The sequence below is a fragment of the Ovis aries genome, chromosome 1, assembly GCF_016772045.2.
Source record: "Ovis aries strain OAR_USU_Benz2616 breed Rambouillet chromosome 1, ARS-UI_Ramb_v3.0, whole genome shotgun sequence".
In the NCBI taxonomy this organism is placed as follows: Eukaryota; Metazoa; Chordata; class Mammalia; order Artiodactyla; family Bovidae; genus Ovis; species Ovis aries.
The window spans coordinates 45,801,352-45,827,001 of NC_056054.1; the positions used below are offsets into that span (position 1 = coordinate 45,801,352).

A 25,650-nucleotide genomic window follows, 5' to 3' on the forward strand; every position below is an offset into this window, starting at 1 on the left:
CTATATTCTACTACACATAGCAGAGACTGATATGTGCCATATTCAAGGTGTATATCAGTTCAGTTCAGTCGCTCGGTCATGTCCCACTCTCTGCGACCCCATGGACTACAGCACACCAGGCTTCCCTGTCAATCACCAACTCCCGGAACCTACTCAAACTCATGTCCATCATGTTAGTGGAAATCAGAATGCATGTCTAGTGGGAAAAGTTTATACCTGCAGTGTATTTATTTATTCAAAACTACTTACATAGCATTTATCAGGGGCTACGCACTATCTAGATATTTTACAAGTGACTCACTAAATTCTCAGAGCAACCCTGTGAAGCAGAATTTATTACCAAGCCCATGTTATAGATGCGGAAACTGAAACAGAAAGAGTAAGTAACTGGGCCAAGGTCACACAGTCAGTAAATGGTGGACCTGTGATTCAAACCAGCTTCAGAGGCTCATGCTCACTATGATGCTCCAAATGCTGTTGCTATGGGAATCAGTAGAAGGTATGAATGAGAATTGGGCTTATCCTACTTTTCACACTTATTCTGTTCCCAAAATCCAACCTTGCAGGTGAATTCCATGGTGGTCGTTTAGTCACTAAGTCGTGTCCAACTCTTGCGATCCCATGGACTGTAGCCCACCAGGCTCCTCTGTCCATGGGATTCTCCATGCAAGAATACTGGAATGGGTTGCCATTTCCTTCTCAAGGGGATTTTCCTGACCCAGGAGTCGAACCTGGATCTCCTGGATTGCATGCAGATGATTTTCCGACTGAATTATGAGGGAAGCCTGAAGAATTGCATAGTCGATGTATTATTTAATGTATTATTTAAATGTAAAGATAGTGATTCAGTTGTCTGTAAAACAGACAGTGCTGTCTAATTTGTCTGTTACAAAGTATTTTTTTCTTATATGCTGCCATCTTCAAGTGGGTTTCTTGCTTTACTTAGTACACTTGAACTCCATATTTTGTGACACTCCTTATGGGAATACTTACGGGATACTCCTATACCTCCTGCCCTTAAACAGGTGTGGTTTTTGATGCCTAAGGCTGGCAAAGAGCTGTTAGACATCGGGCCTTGAAAGTTTAAGCTTGAATACAGTCTTCAGCCCATGTCTATGAGTTTCACAGAAGGATTAATTCTAAATATTTAGAGTCACAAGATACAGGAGAAAAAAGCACATTCCTTTTGTTTTTAGTTCACATACCATAATACATTAAGCTAATATATTTTTAAATACTTTTAGAAGCCTGGATTATCACTTAGCCACTTTACTTTTCACAAATCAGAGAAGCAAATAAATAATGATCAAAAATTTGTTTGCTACGAAGCTCTGTCTTAAAACCATCACTCTAATATCAGTCAATAAAAATATAATTGAACAGCAAACTCCAATATCTCCTTTTGCTTGTAGTGGCTTCCCCTTTTTTAATTTGTTGCCCTATGCTCATCTGTAGATCCCTCATTGTCCGGATGTTGGAGTAACATTTAATATCCTCAAGAACTCTGAGTCATTGGGCTACAAAGGCCTTTATCACCCCAGGCTATTATTGCCTTTATAAGGTGCTTCAAAGTGAGGATTTAGAAAGACTCAAAAATAAACATTGAAGTGTTATTTTGCTTCCAAAAAAGATGTTTAGAAACTTCACACAAACATATTGAGTTGTGCTACAGATAGCAATTTAGGAAGCTTCAAAGAGAAAAGAAATTTTCTCATGATAAAGGAACAAAAAAAAAAAAAAAAAAGAAATCCTCATACACACACACATACAAACCTAAACACATGTATTATTCTTTGTGTGCTCATCAGAAGAGATGAGCTAAGTTAGCATAATAGTTCCTTGGGGTGGACAGCTCTAAGAAGTATGACAGTGTTTTTCCAAGTGACGTATTTCTAGGCATGAGAAGAAACTCAGCCCTCTGGCCTGATTCATCCAGAGCACCCAGTTCCTAGCCTAGCAACTATTCACCTACCCTGACTGTGTTCACACTCTCTGCCTACAAAGGAAGAGCAGGGCTAGAGATATGAGCTGGATTAATAAGCAATTTAGAGGTCAGGACCTGCTAATCTAATTAATAGGCTTTACAGTCTATAATCTGATAACATTGAGTTTGAAATTTTAGTTCCACTCCTTATTAACAGAGCAATGTTGGAATGTTACTTGTGGTGGATCTTGCCATGTGTCATCCTCCTGGAATGAAGAGCTTATTCTATTCCCTCAACCTCTGGGAATACTGCTTGCAACTCTCCACCCTCTTCAGGACTTTCCTCAGCTGAAGAGAACTTTCTCATGTAGGGTTATAACTGTATTCCAGGAGACCACCAATTCAGTGATCAATCAGTGCAAGAGTATGAAGCTCTGGCCCCTTCACTGCTACTCAAGACAACTGCAGTACTACTTGAAGAGTCAGCTGAGTAATTCCTCAGAACCTTCACCTGCCCAGTCCTTCTTCCTTCCTTCCTTCTTTCTTTTCACTGGTATTAATCCCAAGAATCTCTCTCAAAAATTTCTCTTTGTCTCCATTTCTCAGGGAACCCAATGTGTGATATTACTTAACCTCTAAGCTTTAGTGTGTGTTAAAGTGCAGATTCCAATTCAGTGGGTCTGGAGTGGATCTCGATCCCACATTTCTGACAAGCTCCCAGGTGGTGCTGATACGGCTGCTGTGTAAAACACATTCTGAGCAACAAGAACATAAAGTATTCCATCAAGTAGTATGTATAAGGTACTTAGCACAGTGCCAAGTATGTGCTTGTGCAATTAATTTGTTGATGTAGTGTTTATGTGCTCATACTCTGTCAAATAAGTAGAGACAGTATAGCGAAGTGTTATAGGTAGACAAACAAGCAGATGAATCATTGAACACAGATATGTGTGGGACATTTATTTGCAAAACATGCCCTTAAAGAAAAGGAAAATGAATTTCGTCTTGCCCTAAGTCCCATAATTCACGTCCAAGCTAAATAACCATTGTTCATCCCTTGCCCACCATATGGTCTGATTCCACTCCTGTCCTCAAATATCAGTTATTAAGCCAGTCATTCCACTTCTAAATTTTTCTTGAGCCATCCCCACTTCACCCTCACTTCTGCTGCCTTCATTCAAGTCCTTTTCATCTCGTTAGCTAAACAGCTTCCAGATCCTTCTGATCCTTTCAGTTCTACTCTAACTCTAGTCATAAATCTTCCCTTCACATTTCCCTGAGATTCATATTTCAAAATGCATATCTAATAATGTTATTCACCATCTTAAAAGCCTTGAATAGCTCTCCTTGCCAATAAGATAGAATTCAAATAATCTTCACATGAAAGGTAAGGCGTTTTAACAGGTGACTTCTAAGGCTTAACTTCATCACTATATTCAGTAACTTTAAATTTCCCACTCTTTCTCAAATATACTGCACTATTCTCTGCACTATTCTCTCTTCCAGGTACAAGTTCTCTTTTTCTGGACAAGCAGTGCCTTCCTGACAATTTGTGGCCTTGTGCGTCTATGGCATTCTCTATAGGCTTTTTTAATTCCACATATCATAGGGCTTTATAATTATTGGTTTATTGGGCAGTTTCTTTCACTGTATGAGCACCTTAAAGATAAAGACTTTGTCTATATCATGACAAGTCTCTCCCCATACTTAGCTAAGATATTCATGATTGTTCTCCAGTATATAATACAAACTCTGGTATGTAGTAGATCCTCAAAAAGGACTGTTGAATAAACAAAATATTGATTCTGCTTAGTAGGGTAAAGTTCAAATCTTGATTTAATACCTTTCTCATGCATTTGAAATTGTAAGCATCATTATATCAACAGAAGTTGTTTGGGTAACAACTTTCTCTTCCATCCTTCCTTTTTTTTCTATATTCATTTAAGTCTTTGGCAACTTTGAGATCCTTGTTGTTATCTTTTAACATATCTATGTTGCAAGATATATTCCCATATTATAAAGTTCATCTATTTGAAGTATACAGTTCAATGGTTTTTAGCATACTCACAAAATTGAACAAATATCACCACAATCTAATTTTAGAACATTTCCATTACCACTGACAGAAGCCCTGAAAGCCATTAGCAGTTATTTCCTTCCCCCTGATCTCCCAGCCTCTAGCGACCCTAGTCTACTTTATGATTCCATAGATTTACCTATTCTGGACAATTCATATAAGTAAAATCTTACAATAGGTGATCTCTTGTGACTGGCATCTTTCACTGCATTTGTTTCAAGGTTCACCCATTTTGTAGCATGCATTGGTACTTTATTGCTTTTTATTGCCAAATAATGTTCCAGCTTATAGATATATCACATTTTGTTTATCTATTCATCAGTTTATGGACATTTGGGTTGTTTCCACATTTTGAATGTTGTAAATAACACTGCTTTGAATATTTGTGTTTCTGTGTGGACAAATGTTTCATTCTTAAGCATGTACCTAGGGATTGATAGGTCATATGGAAATTCTGTTTAACATTTTGAGGAATGGCCAAACTGTTTTCCAAAGTGGCTGCATAATCTTACATTCCTACTAGAAATGTATGAGGGTTACAGTTTCTCCACATTCTCACCAATACTTATTATTGTTGCATTTGCTTTTGAAATGAATTTTACAGTGTTGTGGTTTTTACAACTTTAAAATATTTCCTGAAAGTTTCTCACTAACCCTGAGTTTACTCAATGTCATCAAGTCTATAGGGAAGTTAAAGATGTTGGTATACCTGGATATGTCAAAAAACAGAATAGAAACTGTTGACATGGATATTTCTGGATGTGAAGCCCTGGAGGACCTCTTACTATCATCCAATATGTTGCAACAGTTGCCTGACTCTATAGGTGAGAACATAATATTTTGTTATCAATGTTTATATCAAATATACTGTTTTCATTTTTAGCAGTAGAGTTTGTTTGCAGATATAGGGAATATACTGTTAGCCTGATATTAATAAATTAGCATAATCATTATCCAATATGAAAAATTATTTCACCAATATTTTAGGATGAAATAGTAACTCTAGCTGTCAAAATACTCTCCTATTAAAATGATCTTACTAAACTGACATACTTTAAATAATTGTAGATCTACTAAGTCTCAAAGTGTTATTAAAAGGAGTATTCATCTTAGATTTAAGTACTTGAATGACTATGTGTATCTTCTTTTGTCACTATAGAATCACCAGTACATGGGCTTCCTTGGTGGCTCAGATGGTAAAGAATCTGCCTGCAATGCAGGAGAGCCTGGTTTGATCCCTGGGTTGGCAAGAGCCCCTGGTAAAAGGAATGGCTACCCACTCCAGTATTCTTGCCTAGAGAATCCCATGGCCAGAGGAGGCTGGCAGGATACAGTCCATAGGGTCCTAAAGAGTCAGATATGACTGAGCAAATAACACTTTCTATCCACAGTGTTGCTCTATTCCACTTTAATTTTATTGTAACCTTGCTCTATTTTAAGAAAAACATGATAAATATATAAATATAAATATATCTTCATAGTTCTGTCATTTAAAAATGACATCTCATCTTTTGCATGCTGTCAAGAGTCATAAGAGCAGAAATTTGTCTGTTAATAAATATTAATTACTCAATTCTTTTTTTGTCATAAATTTTATCTGAGTAGCAATGAAAGAGTCTAAATAATGAGTAAACTTTTATATCTTACTCTTATTGTTTATGAGGGGACACAGATAGGAGAGGAATCATCAAACTACTTAATTTTGGAATATAGTTTTAACACTCCTTGAATTAGATTATCATATGTTCTGGAACATATTAATGCTTCTGAAAACTGAATCACAAGCCAAAATTTTTCTCCAATTTTTGTTGCTTCCATTTTCACTATTCTTTTAGGTTAATAGAGAATACTACTTTTAACAGAATGGATTAGCTTTTCCTTCTTTGTAGATTTAATGATTTTTTATATAGTTATATATTTTTGTAACAGTGTTCTTTCAGCTTACTCCTCTGTAAGACTTATCTTAAGCTTAATTAAACACTTCCACATTTCCAGGCTCTTTCTGTGAAAATTCTGACCCCATAAGTATGTAATAAGCCCTGTGTTCTGCATCCTTATTAATTATCTTAGATGAAACTTATGATCAGATAAGCTTAGAAAGTACTATTTTATGTTGTAGAAAGTAAGGAAATGTAATGGTGTAAAAGAGCATCCTCTGATGAAGATGCTAGAGATGATCATCTGGTCAAGATAGCAATCTGGTCAAAATACATTTCTTACTCTCCTTACTCAAAAACCGCTCCATATCTTCAAAAGCATAATGAGAATTAAAAAGCTATTTATATTAGAAGAACATAATTTTCTTTATTACTTTCTTCTCCATACAAAGAATTATGGGTAGTATATGGTGAGTACTCCTTAAGTATTGAGTCAATAACATAATTTAGCTCTGCTTAAAGGGAATGAGCATATACCTGGAACTGAGATATAATGGAAACACAGTAATGCCTACAGACATGATGGCATCCAGACCATAAATTCTCATCCTGAGTAGTTTAAAAAAAAAAAAAAAAAACCTTAAGCATAACAGGAGAATACGAATTTACAGGGATTGAGGAAGGAAAAGCTTTTCTGCTAAGAGAGACTGAAGAACCTAGAGCTAGGGTGAAAGGAGAGAACAGATACAGATTCAACACTGAAAATTACAGCACTTTACCAGCTGCTGTGGACTGAATTTGCAATATCCGGGTTGAATGAGAGCACTAAGTTGCTAATTTAAGACTTGTTTCTAAACCCCAGAAACTTGAGTGTCAGGTGGAAGTAACCAGTGTCAGACATGGAGGAGTGAACATAGGTAAGAAAATATTCACTGACACAAATGGGCATGAAAACAAATACTTTAAAGGAAAACTAATGTTAAAACAACTCAAACAATAGAAATTTTACCCCCAAGGGAAACCAAAGTTATCAAGCAAGTTAAAAAATTACTTTAAGTGTGTGTAGATTCTCAAATAAATAAAAAGAAGAACAATATTTATAAAAACAATAACTTATGAAACAGGAATGATGACTAAGAACAGGTGGTTATAAACAAAAAAAGAACCAATTAGAAATTCTGGAAATGAAAAGGTCACATAGTGAAATAAAAGATGATGTAACTATTTCTTTAAAATATCCTCTGTTAAGAAAGTGGACTAGGGAGTTAGCCTTCTGGTCTGGGGAAAATAGCCTGTACAGATGATAGAAAATACCAGATTAGATGCTTGGCTGGCATTAAGCAGACCAGCACAGGCAAGTTGTATTATGTATTTAATATCTTCCTTTAGAATCTGTGCATGCGTGTGTGCTAAGTCGCTTCAGTCATGTCCGACTCTTTGCGACCCCATGGACTGTAGCCCACCAGGTTGCTCTGTCCATGGGATACTCCAGGCAAGAATACTGGAGTGGATTACCATGCCTTCTTCCAGGGGATCTTCCCAATCCAGGGATCAAACCCACATCTCTCTGTCTCCTGCTTTGGCAAATGGGTTCTTTACCACTAGTGCCACCTGGAAAGCTGAGCAATCCTCAAATTAAGAAGGTAACTTTGACAGTAGCTTCCTGCTGGAAGTATCTTTGGACCCTATTGAGCTTTTAGGGAAAATTACATTTATTCATCTGCAGAGTTGCCAGAGTACCTGATTGTATATGTAGAAAGGCTGGCTTTCCTTCAAAAATTTCCTTCTTGGTCAAGAGAAATACCTGGGAACTCTGTTCAAAGGTCCTAAAATAATTTATTGATTCTGATTGGATGGTAAATTACACCTTATCTTCTCTATTTGAACCTGAGTTGTCTATTGGACTACCAACATTTAAATGAATAAAAGACAAGAACTGTCATAGTATTATTAATAATAAAAGGAAATAGGAACGAAAAATCTTCAGTTCCTTTATACCTATTTTAGCTGTGGGGTAGTTGAATGGAGTTATATATTCAACAAACAACCCTGTATGCTGAGTCTCTTTCAGTGTGCTAGTTCCAGGGAAAATGAAGAGGACTTTATGTTTTCTAGGTAGAGCTTTAATAATCAGCTTCTTTGGACAGCAGAGAAACTCAATAAAGGAGAATATATATATATATATATATATATACATATACATATACATATATATATATTTACTTTCCAAAATAATTTATCTTATTCACTTAGTGGTTAAAGACACAAGTTTTGCAGTCAAGCTGCTTGAATTCAGAGTCCAGCTTTTCTACCTTATTAGCTGTGTGACCTTATGGAAGCTAATTAATCTCTCTGTGCCTCAGTTTTATCATCTTTTAAATGGGGAAGTAATAGTACCTGCACCGGGGAATTATTTTGAGAAATAATGGATTAATATATGTAAAATTGCTTAGAACAGAACTTAGTATACAGTAAATGTTCAATCAATGTTAGGTACTATGATAATATAATAATTATTATAATCTTAGATTTGATGAGTACATAGCAACTTGGCTTTCAAAAATTCTAAATATAGTGTAAATGTCATATAAATATTAGCTATTTGATAACAAATTATATTAATGTTTATTATACTGCTGCTTATTGTATATTTATATGAAAGTAGCCAGAATCATAGTAAAAAAACTTCCTTTTCCTTTCTCTTCAGTATATCTGAATTGGGAATACAAGATAAAGAGGTAGAAATAGTATAAAATACCTTTGGTTCCTGAGGGTAGAAGACAGTCCAAACAGATATATCAATAGCTAGACAGTAAAGGAATTATCTGTCAGAGGAAGTCATGAGTAACAGAGCTGAGGTTGATGGCCTATTTCTATTCCAAGAACAACCAGACTACTACAGAAGTTCTGGAATCTGTCCAGAGAGCACACCCTTGTATGGAATGTGTGAATGACAAAGTAGCCATACCACAAATGAATGATGATCCCTTTAGCTCACATATGTGGAACAAAGGAGGGAGCCCTCACTTGCTTTAGCATTTAAAGTTGTAGAAAGAAAATGAAGTCGCTCAGTCATGTCTGACTCTTTGCAACCCCATGGACTGTAGCCTACTAGGCTCCTCCGTCCATGGGATTTTTCAGGCAAGAGTACTGGAGTGGGTTGCCAAAGTTGTAGAAACTTCTGTCAAAGATCCATTATTTAAAAAAAAAAATCTGTTGTATCAATCTTTTGACCTTAATTCCTATCCTGCCTCAAGATTTTCACACCACTACTTCAGACCTGGGGACTGTGATTCTCTTAAAGACTGTTTGGCAACCTGGCTTCAAGGTGTTTGCACAGCCTTCTGTAATCCAACGCAAAACTTCTCATAACCCAGCCAAGTGATGTGGAAACCGTTAGCCCTCCTCTGGCTCCACCTGTGGGCAGGGACAGTAGTTTGATCACAACTACAGCTCATAAAGAATTTAGTTGTAATTCATGGTCCTGTGTTTTCTTTTCACAATTGATGAGCAAGCTCAAGAGTTCTTTTATATTTCCAAGGTTGATGGTTTTTTACATATACAGTAGAGAAGCTAAAATGATTCAGTCACCCTTTGAGCATAGATGAATAGGCAGTGGGTGTTCAAATTTCAGAGATAAATAACCCCAGTGAGAATCGTCCTCTTTCCCAGGTGACTGTTTTCAGCTGTGTATCATAAGGGCACAAGCTGATGTATTAATCTCCAAATATTTTAGGTATTTTCTCACAGCAGTCTGATAGTGATGACATTTCTCTTCACTAGAGATTCTGCGTGCTTTGATAGGCTATGTAATTGAGCATACTGAAACTTCAAATGCAACAACAGCTTTATTTCTGACTTCTTGTCAGTTACTTTTTGCCTTTAAGCTATGCTGAAAATACTTGAGGTGGGTAGGTATGAGCTGTAACAGCACTTCTCAGAGCATGTTTGTGAAACACCACTGTACAAGATACTCTGCATACACACAGAAGTTCCACAGTAACTTTAGAGTCACCCTGCTACATTAGTATATTAAAAGTTCCTTAACATTTTTCATTAAAGAAATATGGTTGATTTTGTTTAATTTAGCATTTCCCAAATCCCATGGACGGAGGAGCCTGGTAGGCTGTAGTCCATGGGGTCGCTAGGAGTCGGACACGACTGAGCGGCTTCACTTTCACTTTTCACTTTAATGCACTGGAGAAGGAAATGGCAACCCACTCCAGTGTTCTTGCCTGGAGAATCCCAGGGATGGGGGAGCCTGGTTGGCTGCGATCTATGGGGTCGCACAGAGTCGGACACAACTGAAGCGACTTAGCAGCAGCAGCAGCAGCAGAAACACATTTGACCAAGGAACCTGCTATATCTGTCAGAACAAGTTTTCTGCAAAACATATGTAGAGCCAAAATCAGCCACTGTTAATGCTTTGTCTTGGATTTTGGCTATTTAGGCCATAGTGATACTCTGGGTTCTGTTATGGCTGGGTAAAGGAAGCTGTTCTTCTATTACTCTGCAGTATTTGCTCATTAATACCCTGAGAATAGGAGTAGATAAAGCAGGAAGTTTATGAAGGGCATAAATTAGAGAAATATGAATAGTTAGAATGTCAATTATTAGCCAGTTCTGCTTGATATATTAAAAACTGAGGGTTTTGTGTTTACTACTGATCCCAGTCAAGGATTTATGGTAACTGAAAGAGTATGAACTTATATGTTGTTATTTTCCAAGTCCATAATTATAACCACTACACTGCAGTACTTCAGTACCCATTCAGGTTTAATTCGGATTTGTTTTCAAGTTGTATCACAACAGGAATGTTAGTTATTAGTGCTTATGAGTTAATTAAATATTGAATCACAGCTGGCTTGAAAAATTTCATCTCGTCCGTTTGCTATATAATAGATAAGGAAAATGTGGTAGTAGTACCACCAATTCAGGTTTCTTTGGAACCCTATGTTTTCTTTATTGTCTCCATCATTGTGCTTGAACTCCCACTGATGTAAGCGAAGTTTTTGCAACTGGAAGGTCAGAACTAGACATGCGAATATGTTTGTAGGTTGATAAAAGCATAGTACAGCCATTTAGCATGACAAACATTCATCACAATTACATTGTGACGTATATTGTACTTTATATATTGTATTTTCTGTCAGTAATCTGTTCTTGTGTACTAATACATCTTCTCTGTTTTAGGGTTGTTGAAAAAACTAACTACTCTGAAAGTAGATGACAATCAACTTACGATGCTACCCAATACAATCGGAAAGTAAGTGCCAAAGTTTCATACTAGTTTGCTTCTCTAAAGCCAGAGACAAAGGAATATATTGAGTTCTCTACTTTAACACATTTTCCACTGGAGATCGCAACAATTTTGTTCATATTTAAACTCGTTTTAGACCACATTTTATTTACTTATATATTTGTGTATATCAATTTAGTTTCATATGTGAACATTACATTGACACCCAGCTATATAACATAAGAAATACTTGACCATTGCCCTTTCACAAGCAAAGCAATTGCCCAGACCATCAATTATATCATTGCCTGTAATTTTCCAGATACTACTAATTTGGATGCTTTTGACTGAGTAGCTGCTCTAACTTCACTTGAATGTCTTACAAAATCAAATCAATTTTTATAAGATCTGCATTATGTATACGTTACCATTACACTGTTAGTAAAACTTGATATTTATAGAAACTTTATGTATTTTTAGACTTAAGGAAATAAACATATTTTAGCTTGCATAAAAAGCTTCAAGGTAAAAGATCATTGTTCCCTTTTAAGAAAAAAATATATTCCATTGATCTGAAAGTGATTCATTTCTAATTTTATGTTGTCATTAATGTTTGATTTACAGTTCTTAAAGAAATGTATGTATGCTATTATCAATGTTTCATTGGAATTATTTTGTTTACAACTTGTGTAAAGTGAAAAATCCATAAGCTGTCTTCATTCTAAAATTATTTAAAGCCATTTTATAGGAATCTTGTCCCACATTTCATGTGAAGAATTATATAAATCCACATTTTAACAGATTTGGGTGTACTTGGGGTGGGGAGAAAGCTTTTTTAAAAAAACAGTTTTATTAGACATGATTGAGGTACAATAAACTGCATATATTTAAAGTCTACAATTTGATGTTTTGATACTCATATAAAGCCATGAATGGAAGTGTTAGGGAAATGCACTATAATAGTATAGTTTATTGCAATAAAAAGGAGAATAAAAAAAGCAGTAGGAAACATATGAGAAATCTCTATCTTCTGCTCAGTTTTGCTGTGAACCTTAAATGGCTATAAATTAAAGCCTATTTTTAAAAAAGGGAGAATGACTGACAAACTGTGGTTAGTCAGACTTGGGTATTTGGCAGACATTTTCTCAAAAATGAACAAAGTGAGCTTTGTTACTTCAAGGACAACAACTGACAGTATTTGTTGCCAACAGTGAAATTTGAGCTATCAAGCAAAAGTTGGAATTTTGAAAAATGTGTATCTTCCTCTGTAAGTTTGACGGCTTCCGTACATGTAAAGGCTTTTCTGATATCACTGGTGTGATAATGAATGTGATTTATTGAGGTTGTCTGTGAAATGCATCAACATTTGGAAAATCTGTTTAATTCTATAAAGCAACATTTTCCATGACCAATGCATGAGCTACAAAATCACACATGAGAAATAGACTCATTCAAAGTGCAAAAGGATTAGTTGATGTTAATGTATTGGTATGAAGAGTAAGAAAAGTTCACTGATGTATTTTAGATTCCATATTGCAATTACTGTATCCCCTAAAAAACCACCACTTGTTGAGTTTTGGTATAGTATCAAAGAATAGTCACAATTATTCAAAAAGACTGTGAAAATACTCCTCCTTCCCTTTTCCAACTACATATCTGTGTGAGATTGAAATATATATATATATATATATATATATAAAACTTAAACAGAATAATATACAACAGCATATTGAATATGTAAGCAGATATGGGAATCCAATTACCTGCTATTAATCTAAACATTGGAGAGATTTGAAAAAACAAAGCAATGTCACTCTTCTCACTAAATGTTTTTGTTTTGGAAATATAGATACTTTTATAAAAATATGTCACCTACAGTAACATGTCATGGATTTATTATTATTTAAGACTGAATAATAAATATTTTTAAATGCATTTTTAATTTATAATATGATAGATACCAATAGATATAAACCATATAAACAAAAGTACTTTAGGGTTACCAGTGATTGTTAAGAGTGTAAAATGGTCCTAAAATGAAAAATTTTTAAGATTTCAGTTCTACAGTACATTTTTTGGTTGGTAAAATTATGACAGCCATTTCCTCACTTACATTCTCACTTCAATGGAGCACTTGTGCAAAACGTAAGCCAAATCTAAACTTTTATAGTATACCTGGATAAACAATCTTCATGATGTAAAAATAATAATGATACATTGGCATTGCTTTCTTTAGGGAATTCAGAACTGACAGATCAGAGGTTTAGCTCAAGGCTAGAGATAAATTCTATTAGAATACTATTTAATGTCACCCCAGGTCACATGCAGAAAGTATTTTGTAAATGGTGGAAGTTATTTTTGTTCAGTCACTCAGTTGTGTCTGCCTCCTGCAATCTATGAACTGCATCACACCAGTCTTCCCCGTCCTTCACTATCTCTGGGAGTTTGCTCAACCTCGTGTCCATTGAGGCAGTGATGCCATCCAATCAGCTCATCTTCTGTCATCCCCTTCTCCTCCTGCCTTCAATCTTTCCCAGCATCAGGGTCTTTTCTAATGGGTCAGCCTCAGGTGGCCATCACCCCTTTGCATCAGGTGGCCAAAGGGTTAGAGTTTCAGTTTCAGAGTTTCAGAGTCTTATTTTATTATGGACATTCTATCTAGCACTCTGCTCACCAAAATGTTAAGATCAGCTGCAGTGAGCAAAAATATTCTCATTCTGCGTATAGAATGTTTCCTAGATTAAACTTATCTTTGGTAATTTTTAATAGTCCAACTAGTAAAAATTGCTGAAAGAATTCGGCTGTTTTTCACAACTGAAATAGATTCCATGACTTTTGTGCCAAATGACTTGTAAAATTGGTTATTTTTGTTGTCAAATCTTAAGTTGTGCCTAGGAGTTCCAGCCATTCTAAGAACTGAATGTGCAATGACAATAGCAATAAACAACTTTTTGTTTGTGCTCACATTGTGCCAGATACCATGTTTGGTGCCTTACATGTATTCTTATTTAAAAACCCCATCAATACTATTCAGTGTGTATTGTTTTCTCCCCATTAACAGATGCAGAAACAAAGGCTGAGAGAAGTTATCAGATCTCAAAGTTAAACTGTTAATTGACCTATGATGCTTCTTAATATATGGGATAGTTGAGTCACATATTTTGCAATATTTGATCATTGAAGAGCTCCAGTGCTCTAAGGGCAAAGGATCTTCCATAGGAAGAGTAACTACACTAAGCCTTCTCTCTGTTAGCTTTGTAGTTTTAGAGAAAAACAATGAAAGCTCAAAAATTTGAATGGATATTTTAAAAAGTCATTCCATCATAGCGTATGGTCAAAGAGAAAGATTGGAATCATAAAATTTAATAACTATGCAAAGCTAGATAAATCACTTCTTTCCTGTGGCCCCATGACTGCTGAGGGATAATGCAAGGAGCACTGGCTTTAGAATCCAACAGCATGGGTGTGATCCCTCGCTACGCCACTTAACTATGTGAACTTGGACAAGTTATTTAAATTCTCAGTGGCTTAGTTTCTTCATTTGTAGTTTCCACCTATGTCTAAGATTCTAATTATTTGATCTAGATGTTTAGTTTATATAACATTAATACCCTAGATGGTAAATTCCAGTAGTCCACTTACTAGACTGCTATGACAAGAAAATAAGCATTCTATGTACCTGAATGCTCAAAACTGTGCTTCCCTTTATTCTCTCATCATAGAAAGATACACAAGGAACTAGAAATGTATGTGACTTTGGGAGGAGAACTTGGGGGCTGGGCAATAGAGTAAACAGGAGATTTCCTTTTATTGAATCCACAGTGTACTTCTTAAGATGTAAAGTTATTCTAGTCAAAAACTTAGAGAGCATACACACACACACACACACACACACACACACACACACACACACACACACTTCATTTGATAAAACCTAAATTCCTTCACACTAATATTCAATTCTTTCCATAGTCTAGAGTAGCCTGGTGATTCTCAGTATGTGGTCCTCTGACCAACATCATCAACTCCAACTGGCAACTTGTTAGAAGTGCAAATTCTCAGAGACAGTCTCAGATCTATTGAATCAGAAACTCTGAACATCAGACCAGCAATCTGTGTTAACAAGATGTTCCAGGGTTTCTGATGCATGCTAAAGTTTAAGAACCAGTGTTTGGATTCAGCTTCTTAAACAGCCATCAGATAACTGTCTTCTCAAACCCTATTCCATTGTGATGCTGGTTTAAAACAAAGCTCCCTTAAACAAGCTTGCATAATGGTTGGCTGCTTTGGCTCTGGAGCCAGACCTTTTGGGTCCAAAATCTGGCTTTTCAATGTACTAGTGGGTTTATAGCCTTAGATTCCTCCTCAGTAAAACAGAAATCATAATAATGCCTACCTCATGAGAATGTTGTGAGAATTAAATGGGAAGTACTCACACCTTAAATGCTTCTTAAAAGTAAAATCTAATAAGGTAAAGAGCTATTGACAAATCAAATTGGGGGTATTTGGGTTCAAAATATATGTTTACTTGTTTTGCTACTTAATTATTTTCCTTCTGCCCACCTAGACCACTGCAGCTTCCTCTAAATTCAAAGCTCAGTATACCTACTAAATGAACCAGCATTTTCTAAACTTAATTCCTCAAAACAGTCATTACTTGAGATTTTAATAGGTATGACATAAAAATAAGCTTCATGGACAAATAAGTTTAGGGAACTCTTTACACAAGTTAGAGAACACTAATGTGATATTTTTCCATTTCTTATGTTGGTCTTTTATTTATCTTTTGTATCATCATTTAACTTTTCAATTATAATATCAAATTTATAATTTATAATTTTCAAATATAATATGCCTTCCCAACTAGAATATGTGCTCCTTAATGGTTGATAACATGTCTTGAATATGTTTAATCCCTTCACGGGGTTCTCCTTTCATTAACTAATTGACCTTGGACATGTCAAATCACATCTCAGAGCTGCAGTTTTCTCATCTGTAAACGGGAAGTAATAATACATCTCAGATATTATTGCCAGACTTAATGTTAGATAGCCTTCAACAAATCATAATAGTCATCAACAATAATAAGCAAAAAGACATTTCTTTATTGATCCTTGCTTACGTTTATCTGTGTGAGGATTAGTAATATAACATGAGTGAAACATCTAGTTCTTAAAAAGAAAATTTAAATACTTATGAACAAAATATAATAATGCATTGTCATTATATATATACTATATATGATGATGCAATAATGCATTATTCTGCTCAGACTGCCATAACAAAGTAACCATACATGAGTGGCTAAAACAGCAGACATTTGTTACTCTAAGTTCTGAAAGCTGAGAAGTCCAAAATCAGTGTGCTAGCAAGGTGCATGCATGCTGAGTCGCTTCAGTCTTGTCCAACTATTTGCACCCCTGTGGACTGTAGCCCGCCAGGCTCCTCTGTCTATGAGATTCTCCAGGCAAGAATACTAGAGTGGGTTGTTGTGCCCTCCTCCAGGGTATCTTTCCAACCCAGGGACTGAACCCAAGTCTCTTATGTCTCCTGCATTGGCAGGCAAGTTCTTCACCACTAGCACCACCTTGGCATCCCTGTGCTAGCGAGGTAGCATACCTTGAATCGTCCCTGATACTCCATGCAGCAGGCATTATAAACCAATTTTATAGATGAGAACACAGGGATTAATAAGCAATGAAGTGCACTCAACTATTAAGCGACTATGCAAGCCTGTCTCAACATTTTTCACATTTTTCCATTTCCAACATTACTTCTATTGAGTTAAAAGTGAACTAAGAAAGTAAAGCCCAAAGTCATTTACTTTTATGTTTATTACCACCTACAAAATAAAAGATTTAATGGCATCTGATGGTTTCTAATGGTCATACATGAAGTTAAAGTGAAATTTTGCATTATCTATGTAATATAGTGACAATCCCTCTTCTTCACTAGCTCAGTAATTGAGGGTTAATAATAACCTCAAATGATAACCTGAGAAGGGCACTATCTTCTCATCCAAGACTAATTCATGGAGACCGAACTAGAGAACAATGTAGTTTTAGATTTAGAGAATAGTTTTAGAAAACTAAGTCAGTATTGTTGTTTACCATCAAGCATTACTGCCTCCAATACTGTCACTAGTACTGACATGTGGTCTAAGACAAAATTTTACCAACTCTTGTAATATGTATACATGGATTTTAGCTGTCATTGACATATTTTTTGTGTGTGTTTCATGTTATCCTTGAAATATTAGCAAAGGACTTTAAAAATGTGTGGTCCCAGGACCAGCAACTTCTATATTACCCAGGAGCTTGTTACAAACACAGAATCTAGGCCCCATTCCAAATCATTACATCTGAGTTTGCATTTTAACAAGTTCTCCTGGGGATCCATATGCACGCAAAAGATTGGGAAGTACTGCTTTGTATTTTGTTTGTTTGGGTTTTTTGGTGATGCTGTTTGTGGGATCTTGGTTCCCCAGTGAGGGGTTGAACTCATACCCTTGCAGTGAAAATATGGAGTCCTAACCACTGGACCACCGGGGAATTCCCTGGAGAGCACTTTTTTCAAGTATTCTACACTTCTTTGTAGCTTGTTTTTACTTTCAAAGTGCACTATTATAGACAATAGAAAAACTTCTTTAAAAAGATAGGTTTTTGTCTTTTTTATACACAAACGATAATGCGGTTTTGTTGTGCTACAGGATGATTTGATATTTGTATATACTAATAATGGTTACCACATTAACTCTAGTTAACATTTGTCACCATATATAGTTACAAGTTCCTGGTGGCTCAACAGTAAAGAATCTGCCTGCAGTGCAGGAGCCATAGGACGCACAGGTTCAATCCCTGGTCCAGAGGATCTCTCAGAGGAGAGGATGGGAACCCACTCCAGTAGTCTTGCCTGGAGAATCCCATGGACAGGGGAGCCTGGCAGGTTACAGTCCATGGGGGCACAAAAGAGATATGACTTAGCAACTAACCAACAGCACATGACTTATTTATATTATAACTCAAAGTTGGTTCCTTTTGATCACTTTCACCTATTTTTCCCACTTGCCTAACCCCACCTCTGCTGCTACTGCTGCTGCTAAGTCACTTCAGTCGTGTCCGACTCTGTGTGACCCCATAGACGGCAGCCCACCAGGCTCCCCCATACCTGGGATTCTCCAGGCAAGACCACTGGAGTGGGTTGCCATTTACTTCTCCAATGCATGAAAGTGAAAAGTGAAAGTGAAGTCATTCAGTCATATCCAACTCTTAGCGACCCCATGGACTGCAGCCTACCAGGCTCCTCTGTCCATGGGATTTTCCAGGCAAGAGTACTGGAGTGGGTTGCCATTGCCTTCTCCTCTGGTAAACACCAATTTGCTCATGTATTTATGAGCTTGGTTATTTTTTCACTTTTTTGCTTATTTTTAAATTTCACATACAAGTGCAATCATACAATCTTTGTCTTTCTCTGTCAGACTTATTTCACTTATTTTGGTCTATCTTTTGGACACCAGTGATCGTGTGAGTAATATGGTACAACTGTACTCAGGATCCTGTAATAAAATACTTTACGTGATTTATAGCAGGACAGCCATCAATAAAGTCAGTTGGAATGTTATATTTTGAGTTTTAATCCTTTGAATTTCAGAGATAATTGAAGGATGTGTGTTTTGCACCTAATAGTTTTCTTTGTAACACAAAGGTGTAAAATAATTTCAGGGTATAAATTATTAATTCAACATAGCCCATGATCCAGTAAAAATGTTACCTTTTTATTTCAGGAAGTGCTCACTTTACATTGTCTTGGGGACTATGAAAACAACCATGCACTGAAACTGCACAAAATAATCTTTTTAATCAATGGGGAAAATTATGATAGTTTTCATGAAGGATCTTTCAGTTCAGTTCAGTCGCTTAGTCGTGTCCGACTCTTTGCGGCCCCATGAATTGCAGCACACCAGGCCTCCCTATCCATCACCAACTCCCAGAGTTCACTCAGATTCACGTCCATCGAGTCAGTGATGCCATCCAGCCATCTCATCCTCTGTCGTCCCCTTCTCCTCCTATCCCCAATCCCTCCCAGCATCAGAGTGTTTTCTAATGAGTCAACTCTTTGCATGAGGTGGCCAAAGTACTGGAGTTTCAGCTTTAGCATCATTCCTTCCAAAGAAATCCCAGGGCTGATCTCCTTCAGAATGGACTGGTTGGATCTCCTTGCAGTCCAAGGGACTCTCAAGAGTCTTCTCCAACACCACAGTTCAAAACCATCAATTCTTCGGCGCTCAGACTTCTTCACAGTCCGACTCCCACATCCATACATGACTACTGGAAAAACCATAGCCTTCAAAACATCAAATACTGTTACTGTTGGTTATCAATGTATTGGAAAAATGGAAAAATAATAAAACCAACATGCATTTAATGTACCATCACTGTAAACATTAGGAGCATTAAGAATTAAAGTGAGTTTTTTGTGAAAAAACCTATCAAAATTACTTTGAACAGTACTTGTCTTGTTTTCTTTGTGTGAGTCATAATTCAGAGTGGACATCCTTTCTAAGCATCAGTGAAATGTCATCATCTTTTTAAGCTTGGAGCAGCTTCCAGACTTCTATCTTTTGTGTTTTCAACACCATGAAATATCTCTAAGAGTTTCTTTAAGGTAAAGTTTATTGCCAGGGTCACTTCCTCTGGGACATCATCCTTTTCATTACAACCACTTTCCTCCTTGATGTCAACAAGTTTTGCTTCACTAAGCTCCTCTGGCAGCAGATCTAAAGGCTCTTGAATAATGGCAAGCAGCATTCCCATAGTCAGCTGTTTCTTCTATAATCCCATATATGTTCAGCTCAAATCCTACAGTGTTATTTGCACATTGTGCTGAAAGTTTCTGCTATACTGCATCCATATTACATCCTGTTACTTCCTCCCATGATGCTTGCATATTTTCAATTGAACGCTTTATGTCATATGTCTTCTAAAACTCTGCCAAAGAAACTGTCTGATCTCCAGTTGTAGCATCAAAACTTATTCCAAAATGTGTGTAAGATAATAGGCTTTCAAAATTGAAATAGCTACTTGGTCCACCAGTTGAATTAATGAAGTTGTTCTTGGTGATGGAAAGCAAATTTTAATATTTTCATTTAAATCCCCAAGAAAATTAAGATGACCAAGTGCATTACCCAACAGGAGTAGTGCTTTAAATGTTAAATTTTGGTGCCAATAGTATCTCTTCACAACTGATTGACAAGAAGGCAACACAACTACAGGATTTACTGTCCATATGTGAACTGAACAGCAGATGCACAGAGGCTGATCAATGACAGACTGAAAAGAGTAATGAGACTCATCCCTGATCATGATGCACATCTGTTATTTACATTGTGATCTATGGGCTGAAGAGTTAGCAGCAAAGCTTTTACTTCATGTAGTTATTCACAGTTAATATAGACCTTCCCTAGTGTCTCAGACAGTAAAGAATCTGCCTTCAATGCAGAAGAACCAAGTTTAATCCCTGGTTCAGAAAGATCTCCTGGATAAGGGAATGGCTACCCACTCTAGTATTCTTGCCTGGAAAATTCCATGCCTGGAAGGCTATAGTCCATGGGCTACCGTCCATGAGCTAAACTCCATGGAGTCGCAAAGAGTCACACACAACTGAGCAACTAACACTTTCACAACTGATATCCCAAGGTAATTGGAATTTGAGCCATGTTGTTGTAAGACTAATGCTATTTAACAAATCCTGAGCATTTAACAAATCTTGAGCATTACTTTGCTAGTGTGTGTGGTGAGTGCAATTGTGCAGTAGTTTGAACATTCTTTGTCATTGCCTTTCTTTGGTATTGGAATGAAAACTGAACTTTTCTAGCCCTGTGGCCACTGATGAGTTTTCCAAATTTGCTGGCATATTGAGTGCAGCACTTCCACAGCATCATCTTTTAGGATTTGAAATAGCTCAACTGGAATTCCATCACCTCCACTAGCTTTGTTCGTAGTGATGCTTCCTAAGGCCTACTTGACTTCACATTCCAAGATGCTGGACTCTAGATGAGTGATGACACCATAATGGTTATCTTGGTCATGAAGATCTTTTCTGTATAGTCCTTCTGTGTATTCTTGCCACCTCTTCTCAATATCTTCTACTTCTGTTAGGTCCATACCATTGTTGTCCTTTATTGTGCTCATCTTTGCACGAAATGTTCCCTTGGTATTTCTGATTTTATCTGAGAGATCGCTAATCTTTCTCAATCTATTGTTTTCCTCTATTTCTTTGCATTGATCACTAAGGAAGGCTTTCTTATCTCTCCTTGCTACTCTTTGGAACTCTGTACTCAGATGGGTATATCTTCCCTTTTCTCCTTTGCCTTTCACTTATCTTCTTTTCTCAGCTATTTGTAAGGCCTCCTCAGACACCCATTTTGCCTTTATGCATTTTTTTTTCCTTGAGGATGGTCTTGATCACTGCCTCCTGTACAATGTCACACACCTCCATCTATTGTTCTTCAGGCACTCTGTTTATCAGATCTAATCCCTTGAATCTATTTGTCGCTTTCACTGTATAATCATAAGGGATTTGATTTAGGTCGTACCTGAATGGTCTAGTGATTTTTCCCTACAAAATTTAAAGTAATACTCAAATTCTCCAAGCCAGCTTCAACAGTACATGAACCACCACCTTACCTGCCTCCTGAGATATCTGTATGCACGTCAAGAAGCAACAGTCAGAACCGGACATGGAACAACAAAGTGATTCCAAATTGGGAAAAGAGTACCTCAAGGCTCTATATTGCCACCCTGCTTATTTAACTAGTATGCTGAATACATCATGTGAAATTCCAGGCTGGATAAAGTACAAGCTGAATTAACAAATGCTGGGAGAGATATCACTAACCTCAGATACACAGATGACACCACCCTTATGGCAGAAAGCAAAGAACAACTAAAGAGCCTCTTGATGAAAGTGAAAGAAGAGAGGGAAAAAGTTGGCTTAAAGCTCAACATTCAGAAAACTAAGATCATGGCATCTGCTCCTATCACTTCATGGCAAATAGGTGGGGGAACAATGGAAACATTGAGAGACTTTATTTCGGGGGTTCAAAATCACTATAGATGGTGACTGCAGCCATAAAATTAAAAGACACATGCTCCTTGGAAGAAAAGTTATGACCAACCTAGACAGCATATTAGAAAGCAGAGACATTACCTTGCTGACAAAGGTCTGTCTAGTCAAAGCTATGGCTTTTCCAGTAGTCATGTATGGATGTGAGATTTGGATTATAAAGAAAGTTGAGTGCCAAAGAATTGATGCTTTTGCATTGTGGTGTTGGAGAAGACTCTTGAGAGTCCCTTGGACTGCAAGGAAGTAAACCAATCCATTCTAAAGGAAATCAGTCCTATTCATTGGTAGGACTGATGCTGAAGCTGAAGCTCCTATACTTTGGCCACCTTATGCAAAGAACTGACTCATTAGAAAAGACTCAAAAGATTGAAGGAAGGAGGAGAAGGGGACAAAAGAGGATGTGATGGTTGAATGGCATCACTGACTCGATGGAAATGAGTTTGAGCAAGCTCCAAGATTTGGTGACAGACAGGGAAGCCTGGCCTGCTACCGTGTGGGGTCTCAGTCAGACAAGACTGAGCGACTGAACTGAACTGAAGTTGTATAAAAGCAGACAAAACTTTTTGTTATTCTCAGGCTCAGTTAAATGACAAGTGAATTAAGAAAGGAGAAAAATGAACTATATTTATTTTACCAAATTGAGCCACTTATTAAGATATATTGAACCATTTAGTTGAACTGATAAATTAACTTACATAATATTAAGCAGCACTACATAAATAACTTTTGTTGGTGAATTTTAATATGTGGGCTTTTCAAAATTTTTTTGCCATCTGACCTTTTAGAATGTCTAACTAATGTATTTAACTTTTCAGTTTATCTTTATTAGAAGAATTTGACTGTAGCTGTAATGAACTGGAGTCTCTACCTTCTACTATTGGCTACCTTCACAGTCTTCGAACATTAGCAGTCGATGAGAACTTTCTTCCAGAATTGCCCAGAGAAGTAAGGAATAAACTTGTTTCTATTAATTAATTTTTAATGACTCTGTTTGGAATATAAATTTTAGCAGGTGCATTAGCAGTGTAGCTTCATGAGTTGAGCTGTGAATGCGTATAGGAGTTATATATTTGTTAATCATTCTTTTTAAAATAACAAGGGATAAGCTCTTATATTTGACCAAGGAAATGCATTTGACTTAAACATTGCTTGCCAAAAATTGTAATAAAATAAATTCATGCAAACAATTTGTATATTTTGCTTTTAAGAACAGTTTTTAAATAAATTTGGAGATAATTATATTTCCATGTCTAAGTGAAAGTTTTAATGTAAATAAGTTTTTTAAAGTATCATGTTGCATAATATTATTTTAACTTCAGGATCCACCAAAAGGGTTCATTAGCATTCATCTCCAAACAGGACTTTCATTTATTCATGTCAAGAAAAAACTGTGAAGTATATTTTAAATTTAACATTTTCTATTAAATGCTTTCATAATCAGGAGCAGTAATCCATATATCATTGTCTTAGAGACAAAAGTTACAAATAAAAACAAAAGTACCATTGTAATGTGAAGTTAAACTAATTTTGCAAAGGAAATGTCAATAAGACTTCATTTTTTAGTATATTGATCTTTTATAAACAATATTATTAGTGTTTATTTGGATAGACAAAAAAAGGATTTGTGAAAACAATGAAGCTGACAAGTATTCTTTTTTTTGGACAACTATTCTAATCATAAAATTTAAAGGAAAATTATTCCTTTGTAACATGTATAAGAATATGAGATACACATTGCCTTAATATCTAAAGGAATATATTATATAATATATTTTAAACATATTTTAAAGATACACATAAAAATTAAACTGCACATATTGAGTCTTAGAAGTGATAAGGAAATCTATGAATCAATCAGATCACCTCTAAATTATAAATATTAATATAGAATAGTTTACACTGTGATCCTTTGCTTTTTTTGTTACCTGTAGATTGGAAGCTGTAAGAATGTAACAGTCATGTCTCTACGCTCCAATAAGCTGGAATTTCTTCCTGAAGAAATTGGACAGATGCAGAAACTGAGAGTCTTAAATCTGAGTGACAACAGGTATTTTTGAAACTTTTCACAATCTCTTTATTTTCTAAAAGCAAATTATTCCTTTTTATTAATAATTTTGGAAATTTCTTCTATATCTTATAAAATATGTGGGATGCAAATATTTATGTAAATATGCAAACATTGAGTTAGAAAATAGCAGAAGCTAAATTATTTTTAAACTATGTTTCAAAAATTATATGCCAAAACCCTCCCATATGCAGAAAGCATAATATTATGAAGACATGGAAAATAATCATAATAAAACTATAAAAGTTGATAATAAAAATGTGTGCATAGGTATGTATGTATGTACATATATGTTTTCATATATACATATATGTTTCCAGTAAATTAACAGAGCTATTTTTATACTGTCCACACCACCAAAACACTGGTAAGAATAATGACAAGAACCTAATATTAAAAAGTCATAAGGTTTGTGCATTTTAGTAAGGACAACCAAATGATTATTTAGCCATGTTCAGAACAGAATGGACAAAGAAAGAACAGGTTCTCTTTTTGTGACTAAAGTGTTACATTGTTGAACAGGCAGAAAGAAAAGGTGAAAATGCAATTCATCTTTATCTCTACCACAAATGTTTTCAAATAGGAAAGGACAAAAATCAATATTGACTAAAAATAACTGTGAAAAAGATAAAGTGGTAATGGAATATAACAGACTACTTGAACTCTGTGTTTTCATTACGTTTCAGTCAGACAAATAATAATATGAGAAGCTGAGACTGCAACAAAACTATCAAAGATTAGCTTTTATGGAATCATGGTGAATGTTTAGATTCTAAAGTTTCAGTGGGTGTAGGAGTTGTTATTTGTTAGTAGCTCAATAATTGGAAAAGGAAATGGCAACCCACTCCAGTATTCTTGCCTAGAGAATCCCGTGGACAGAGGAGCCTGGTGAGCTGCTGTCCATGGGGTCGCACAGAGTCGGACACGACTGAAACAACTTTTTAGCATGCATGCATGCATTGGAGAAGAAAATGGCAACCCACTCCAATATTCTTGCCTGGAGAATCACAGGGACAGAAGAACCTGGCGGGTTGCTGTCTATGGGTTGCAGAGTCAGACATGACTGAAGTGACTTAGCAGCAGCAGCAGCAGCTCAATAATATTTTCATGTAAAGAATTAAACATTTTTTTAAGCTTTGGAATTTTATTTTTAAAATCGAGCTGACCAAGAAGCTTCATAACTTGCTGCAACAAGAGTAATTCATTTCAAATCAACCCATTTCTTGTTTTGACTCTTTGACAGGAAAGTGAAGTAGATGCATTAAATATTGTGCTCAACTTTCAGTAAGACATTTTTCAGAATTTTCTAATTATATTCTTGTGAACAATATTATAAATACACTC

The 25,650-nt window shown here is 36.0% G+C and overlaps 1 protein-coding gene across 1 annotated transcript in view; it reads left to right on the plus strand.

Annotated features, from left to right (window-relative positions):
* The window catches only part of LRRC7 (leucine rich repeat containing 7), a 621,984-nt gene that overhangs the window by 469,233 nt on the left and 127,101 nt on the right, over positions 1 to 25,650 (plus strand). Inside the window, exons 10-13 of the mRNA XM_027971033.3 lie at positions 4,681 to 4,825; positions 11,072 to 11,144; positions 23,057 to 23,186; positions 24,173 to 24,288. Coding sequence (XP_027826834.2) covers positions 4,681 to 4,825; positions 11,072 to 11,144; positions 23,057 to 23,186; positions 24,173 to 24,288 — 464 coding nt within the window. The remainder of the gene's footprint in view (positions 1 to 4,680; positions 4,826 to 11,071; positions 11,145 to 23,056; positions 23,187 to 24,172; positions 24,289 to 25,650) is intronic.